The following is a 7,230-nucleotide window of genomic DNA, read 5'->3' on the forward strand; positions in this document are numbered from 1 at the left end:
CGGCGTCGATGATCGTTGTATTTGGCTCGGGTTGTCGTCGAAGTCTGAGGACTCGCAAAGGTCGAGACCACGATGCCGAAGAATGCGAAGGAAAAGAATCTCATTTTAGCCCTGGTAGGGAGAGTTCCCTGGTCCCATTGGTCTTCAAACACTTCGCCATTTTTCATGGGGAAGCCGGAGGCGATCAAATGGTGCCATGGAATCACGGTCAGGTACCATTCAAGGTGAGCTCTTTATTACAATTCAATATTGGACCTTGATATACGGAGTATTCCAGATGTCTTTATACAATGCTACTATAGAGTTACCGGGTTCGCAAGTCGTGAAGGGTTTACCTAAGAGCATTGGGCTAGAGCCCAAGACAAAGAGCTGTTAACATCATTAAAAATGTGCCAGTAGGGAGGAGGCCATCATTCCGTTCATGTTGAATTGGTGGTAGTTAACACTAGAAGTAGTACTGTATGTTGAACCGTTTGAAATGTAGTCATACTTTGGCGGTCTCACCGCCTTGGAGATCGAAATTATTCTGCCGCATGAAATCTACCACCACCACAAAGCGCCAGTTGCCTACGACCATTGAGACTCGAACTTCTCAACTCTGAAATTGAAATCATGGCGCCAGCTGCACAAGGCGGCGCTGCGACTACAGCCCCAACAAATCCGTCAACAGCCGCTCCCTCTCCCCCCTCGCTCTCTCTTCCCCCGTCGCAGTTCGCTCGACTTCAACCTCACGCCTACCTTCTCGCGCACTTGTCCCCTCCTCCCTCGAGCAACCAACCATCGATCCGGGCTAACGGGCGATCGCCGCTGGAATTCCGTGTCACATCCGCAAATGCTGGCTCCCTGACGCATACGAACGGCAGTGCGGTGGTCAGAATTGGCGATACGGCCGCAGTCTGCGGCGTGCGGGCGGAAATCCTACATACGGAAGATATTGCCTCGTGGGGGGTATCGTTGTCCTCTGGTGCGAGGAAACGGAGGAAAACCGGGACAGCGAGTGATGATGACGATGACGACGACGATGACAGCCAAATTCGAGATCTCAATCTCCTGGTACCGAATCTCTCGTTGAGTACGGGGTGCGCGCCGGGATTCATACCCGGTGCTCCGCCGTCCGCTCTCGCACAGTCCCTCTCACACCAGATTCTCTCCCTGCTACATACCTCGCGTCTCGTCCGTGCAGAGGACCTACGCATTTGGTACCACCCGCCGGATCTTTCCGCCATAGAGCGCGAAAAGGCAGGCGACGAACGGATGGATACCGAAGAAGCAGAGGAGCGCGTCTCCGGAGCACCACCTCCAGAAATCAAGGGTTTCTGGGTCCTCTACATCGATGTCCTGATTATCTCTCTCGCTGGAAACCCCTTCGACGCCGCCTGGGCGGCTGTGGTAGCGGCGTTGCGGGATACGAGGCTGCCCAAGGCATGGTGGGATGCAGATAATGATATGATTCTGTGCTCAGACGAGGTATCAGAGGCGAAGAGGCTGACTCTGCGAGGAATGCCCATCGCCAGCTCGTACTGTGTTTTTGAAGCGGACGCGGCAGCGAACTGGAGGGCCGTCGTCATTCCTGACGCGGATGAGGAAAAGGAAAGAGAAAAGAAGGGCACAAAACCGAAGAGATGGATCCTGGCCGATCCCGATGGATTTGAAGAGAACTTGTGTCAGGAGCGGATATGTATAGTCGTTGACCAAGATCGAAAAGCACCTCAGAAGACGAAGATCGTCAGCATGGAGAAGAACGGAGGCATATCTGTGGGGAAGGATGAGCTGAGAAAGCTCGTGGATGTCTCTGCACAAAGATGGGCGCAAGTGAAGGGTATTTTGGAGGCATTATGATGTTCATGATCCCATGCATGTGGACTTTCAAAAAAAATGTTGAGAGAAACAATGTATGATGATACCAATGTTACAGGGCTTTACGCTAGAAATGAACGTAATTCGTTGCTCCCAATTACCGAAATATCTATAATTAAATGAAAAAACCTATTTCCCAAATCTGACCAAGAAGCGCCCATGATGCAGTTTAAGCATGAAGAGTGAACAATGCAAAAAAACCGAACCTAGATCCCCTCAGAAACAAGGTGTCAATTACCATTTTCCTTTTGGTCTATTCCTGTAGTAACGACTGGAATCACCGGTCATTTTTAGGACTGGGTCGTCTCTTCTTAGCCGGAGGCTCGCCGTCCCGCTCGATTGCAGACGACAATGCAGCCCCTTTTGGTTCAACCGCAGATGTGGTGCTGTTGGATACGAAATCTTTTCGTAGATGAGGCGCCTTCCTTCTTGGCAAGGAGATCGAGAACGAGATTAGATCTGTCTCCTTGCGTTCAGTTTTCGGGACGTGGCTCGCTCCCGCAGCAGCCTCGGAGGCATTGTTATCTGGCGGAACAGGCGACCTGGTGTCCTTCTCAGTCTTCACCCCCTCCAAAACGCCCGGAAGACCTTTGATATCGCCGGACAATATGCGGGAAAATAGACTCCGACGGATACCCTTGTCAGCATTTCCCTGCTTCTCCTCCCGCTTAATGTCCTTGGCGCTTTCATCCTCCTCGTCCTCTGTGGAATCGGAAAACTCCCACATTGAACGAAGCTCGCCTTTCACGAGTGCTGTACCCCACAGTGAGATGAGAACACCTGGGACAAGATAAAGGAGAGCTGGTTGGGCATGGTTCGAATATTGCATCACCAATAGGGTGACAACCATGCCGATAGTGTAGCCAACAAGACTGGAATAGAAATAGGTCTTCGGAAACGATTGAGCATCCGGGTACGGAGGATGGAACCGGGGCTCGTGAGAGGGCTTTTGTCGAGCCCAAAAGCGCTCCCCCCAACCGCCTGTCGCAGTTTGGTACTGAGGTTTAATGAATTTTTCGCCTGTGCCTGCAGCTTGTGCCTTTTGGATACCCTTGCGCTTGTAATAGAGGAAGAGATCGTAGCGCAATGCCAAACCCACCATCATACCTGGGATCACAATGTCGCCTAATCCCAACATGGCCAGCGATATCGTGTCCGGGGCTTCATCGGGGCTTGGTGGACGGGGAATTAACAGCTTGATTGGGACATCCAATTTCGTCGCTACTGTCACCATCAATGGAGTGAAGAAGACGAAATAGATATCGTACAAGAACAGTGAGCCCAGAATCAAGGATCCTGTCCAGAAGGTGGAAGGCGACATGAACTGCAGGGCGCCATAACAAAAGCTGAAACCTAGGAGGTTAGTCAACCACCATGGCTTGGTCACGAAAGCGAAATAAGCGACAGCAGATAGAGCTATAGCTCCTCCGGTGGCATCAAGAAGACCAAACCGACTCTTGATATCCAGCACACCACGCACATGAGCCCGCAAAGTGACCTTCTGATATGCAAGGCCGCGACAGAACCATAGAAAGCTTAATACCAAGCTTGGTAAAGGAATGGCCCCCAGAATCCCTGGAAGTGGTGAGTGACGGACATGTACGCTCTGCTGATTTGGATTGTCCTCCTCTTCAACAACTGCAAAAATATGTTGCGATTGTTTGGCTTTCCAAATGCGTCCACCAGACCGGTAACGCGAAGGGAAAACGAATGACCTTAATACCAAAAGGCCATCTTTGAGAAAAGCCGTAGCAAAGAATATGCCCACCTGAGAGAAGTACCAGCTCAGGATCTTGTTCAGAATGGCCGGATCCTCCAACCATTTGATGATTAGGTAAAGGCCGCCTAACGTAAGACCAGCCATCAAAGGGAACATCAGAGCGTCTGATGGCTCCAAGCCTTCCATCTTTTGCAGATTATCTTTCCCTTCATCTTCGTCCTCGTCTCCAGACTCGTCCTTGATCTTCTTCGGCGGTTTGGCGGCCGACGACGGCCTTGATAGAGACGCATGGGCTCCCGTATAGATTGGAAACAGGGCGGACAGAATCAGATGGCCATATGTTGGAAGGAGAGGCCTGATGATCTCGAACTGGTAGAGCACTTGTCCTAGGAACTCCGCAAAGGGGCTAACCGTCGTCATGATGAATGGCAGCTTAGCAGCACAACGCGTAGCGACACGCGTGCGCCGCCCGAGGCAGTGGAAGAAAGATCAGGAAATCCAGATATTCGATTGGAAAATAAATATACCATTCAAACATTAGCCATGATATAAACAGAAAAATCGAAGGCGCTGAGTGCCAAGGTCGCAGCTTCACGAATTGTTGGTCGACGGCCGTGCCGCCGATGTGTCTACAAAGCTGCCAAGACTTGATGGTTTGACACTCCGCCTACAACCACCTCCCCCTTCACAAAGCGAAAATCATTTGCGATAAGAGCAGATCTTTCAAATCGCTGAGGAATAAAAGCAAGATGGCTACCGACGTTGTCATTGACACAACAATGGTGAGATACAATCCAGCAGAAATTACTGCGCGTTCTGTGACTGACAGGCAACAGGGTTCCTTCACTGTAGAACTCTACAATGAGCATGCGCCAAAGGTAAAAATGTCCCACTGGCTTTGGACGGGCATATGCGCTAACTTTTCCGCATCATTAGACGTGTAAGAACTTTGCGACTCTTGCCCAGAGAGGTTACTATAACAATGTCATCTTCCACCGCATCATCCCCAACTTCATGATCCAAGGAGGCGATCCCACAGGCACCGGCAGAGGAGGAACCTCGATATATGGCGAAAAGTTCGAGGATGAGATTCATCCAGGGCTGAAACATACGGGTGCTGGGGTGTTGAGTATGGCTAACAGCGGCCCTAACACGAACGGCAGCCAGTTTTTCATCACCCTGGCTCCCACACCATGGCTGGACGGCAAACACACGATTTTTGGCAGGGTCAAGAGTGGCATGAGGGTCATTCAGCGCATGGGACTTGTCAAGACGGATTCTGAAGACAGACCTGTCGACCCGGTGAAGATCATTCGGGCCAGGGTCTTGGAGGAGGGTGCGGAGGAATGAAATGGCTGTCATAAGAACTGAGGTTGAAGTACGAACGGCAACTCAGGTCTGACAGCAGTTCAGACATACGAGCTTATACAGTATGCACCGGCATACATATCCGCCATTGGCAAGAATATCTGCCCTTTGGCTACAGACACCGGGTTGCAACAGTCCCGACGCACAACAAATATTCGCGTCAAAAGTGGCATGTTTCGTTGACAGCCAGCCACCTCGAAAGTGTTACGGTATTCCTTAGAGGTGCAGGTCTGATAGCAGATATTTACGACTGCACAATAAATAGCTGACAGCTAGAATAATGTATCACCACAAACGAACCGCTCGTATCAAATGTTTCCATCCAGAGCAGCAGATACAGGGTGACAGATCATATCTACCACTCCCCATGAGACAAGCCAATGAAGGCTTGTCAACAGGAGACAGTACTGCTATGTCGATAACTGCAGCGTGTCTACGCAGAGCGCTCGGAGTGGCCGTGAATTGTGAAGGGAATTGGCGTGTCGCCGCAGAGAAAAATGTTTAGCATTGAGCTCTACTGGTCTAACCGTATTCAGACTAGTATATCTTCAGGAAGTCTGACATTGTTGATGGGCAGTTTATTTTCATTCCTTATGACTCCAGGCAATTTGTAGGAATATATAGATAAATATATATAAAGAAATCCTTCCAGAAGCAGAATTACTGTGATCCTGTTGCAAACTATTGCCATCGCTGGTTTTTCGCGTTACGATCTGCCCGACACCCCGCACTTCCCTACTAGCAGACTATACGAGTCACATGACCCACTAGTTCGGCAACATTTATTATGCAGCTCCCGCGGTGAAATTTTCTATGACTATCATTTATTTTCCATCGCCCATGGAGCCAGCTCTCCCCTTCCACACACAAATGGGAAGGATTCTAGCACAGGAGAGCCTTCTTATCACTTCTCACCCAACGTGATGGTAGTTGGGGAGAAGACTCAGGCAGTAGAGTTGGTGCTTGCTCTGGGGGAAGTTGATTCTCACTTCCCGTCAACATGGAGTCGCTGTCGGAGACATCATGGGATATAGTAATTTCCGGGACTGGCCTTGCCCAGTCTCTCCTTGCACTGTGAGTATTTCCTTCCCTCACATTTGATGTTCATAGATTTGTTGCTAACCATTGACACATGCAGAGCGCTCTCGCGGTCAGGTAAGAAAGTTCTCCATGTCGACAAAAATCCATACTACGGGGGCCCGGAAGCCGGATTTAGCCTCCAGGAGGCAGAAGAGTGGGTAGATCGGTTGAAGAAAGGTATGCTCATTTATTAGCCAGACTTTCAATATTTTTGGTACTAACGGGTGTTGTCGGAGTAGAACCTGGCCTGGAGCCGTTTGAAGAAGCTTCGATCTACTCGCGCCCTGCTTCGTCAGATGCGGAGAAGAAGCTGTCTTTCTCTCGCGCCTACACGCTTTCCTTGTCTCCATTTCTGATCTATTCGCGGTCGAAGCTGCTTCCTACCCTTGTGTCATCCAAGGTCTACCGGCAGCTGGAGTTCCAAGCTGTAGGGAGCTGGTGGATATATACATCCCCTGCCGCAGAAGACGCTGCATCTCAGTCAAGCGAGGATGCATCCGCTCGTCTGCATCGGGTCCCCAGTAGCCGTGAAGACATCTTCGCAGATGATTCCATCTCAGTCAAGGCGAAAAGGATGCTCATCAAGTTCCTTCGAAACATCAGTCAGACCCTGCAGGAGGGTGGTGATGATGTTTCTAGCGAGGAGGATCTCGACTTACCATTTTCAGAGTACTTGACATCCAAATTCCAGGTCCCTTCTGAGCTTCATGATCCTTTGCTCTCTCTTTCATTAAGTCAATCTTCTCCGCAACAGACGTCTGCGAGATTTGCCGTGCCTCGTATCAAGAGGCATCTTGGCTCTGTAGGCGCCTTTGGCCCTGGCTTTGGCAGTGTGCTCACCAAATGGGGTGGCGGCTCCGAAATTGGGCAGGTGGGCTGTCGCGCGCTAGCAGTTGGCGGCGGAGTGTACGTCCTGGATCGAGGCATTCAGTCGGTTGAATTGCCGAATGACAGCTCACAGGAAGAGACGCTCCTCCTGAAGCTGTCAGATGGGGAATCCATTCGAAGCAAGTTTGTGGTGGGCTCGCAATGGGACCTACCTGCGGAGGCAGAGGGTCCTAGGCCTGCGAACGCAAAAGTGGCACGTTGCATCGCTATAGTCTCTTCACCACTTAGACGCCTTTTCCCTGCAACAGCAGAGGGTGGTCACATACCAGCAGGCACCGTGGTTGTTTTTCCAGGGAAAGAGCTGTCGGACGGACAGG

The 7,230-nt window shown here is 50.7% G+C and overlaps 4 protein-coding genes across 4 annotated transcripts; 3 read left to right on the forward strand and 1 right to left on the reverse strand.

Moving 5' to 3' along the window:
- Positions 1 to 612: 612 nt before the first annotated feature.
- On the forward strand, positions 613 to 1,839 carry T310_7312 (3' exoribonuclease family protein; the record flags this gene model as incomplete). Its single annotated transcript, XM_013469895.1, has 1 exon — positions 613 to 1,839. One exon carries the CDS (start codon positions 613 to 615, stop codon positions 1,837 to 1,839), a length of 1,227 nt encoding a protein of 408 aa, XP_013325349.1.
- A 295-nt stretch (positions 1,840 to 2,134) lies between these two features.
- T310_7313 (Signal peptide peptidase) lies at positions 2,135 to 3,997 on the reverse strand (the record flags this gene model as incomplete). Its single annotated transcript, XM_013469896.1, has 1 exon — positions 2,135 to 3,997. The coding sequence occupies one exon, from the start codon at positions 3,995 to 3,997 to the stop codon at positions 2,135 to 2,137; it is 1,863 nt and encodes a 620-aa protein (XP_013325350.1).
- A 359-nt stretch (positions 3,998 to 4,356) lies between these two features.
- T310_7314 (Peptidylprolyl isomerase) lies at positions 4,357 to 4,927 on the forward strand (the record flags this gene model as incomplete). Its single annotated transcript, XM_013469897.1, has 2 exons — positions 4,357 to 4,455; positions 4,544 to 4,927. 2 exons carry the CDS (start codon positions 4,357 to 4,359, stop codon positions 4,925 to 4,927), a joined length of 483 nt encoding a protein of 160 aa, XP_013325351.1.
- Positions 4,928 to 5,945: 1,018 nt separating this feature from the next.
- Positions 5,946 to 7,230, forward strand: T310_7315 (Rab geranylgeranyl transferase escort protein; the record flags this gene model as incomplete). Its single annotated transcript, XM_013469898.1, is given in 3 exon segments — positions 5,946 to 6,019; positions 6,084 to 6,202; positions 6,220 to 7,230. Coding segments are annotated over 3 exon segments (1,204 nt in total), but the record flags the coding sequence as incomplete, so codon positions are not given.

Source organism: Rasamsonia emersonii, assembly GCF_000968595.1.
Source record: "Rasamsonia emersonii CBS 393.64 chromosome Unknown ctg1118621760527, whole genome shotgun sequence".
In the NCBI taxonomy this organism is placed as follows: Eukaryota; Fungi; Ascomycota; class Eurotiomycetes; order Eurotiales; family Trichocomaceae; genus Rasamsonia; species Rasamsonia emersonii.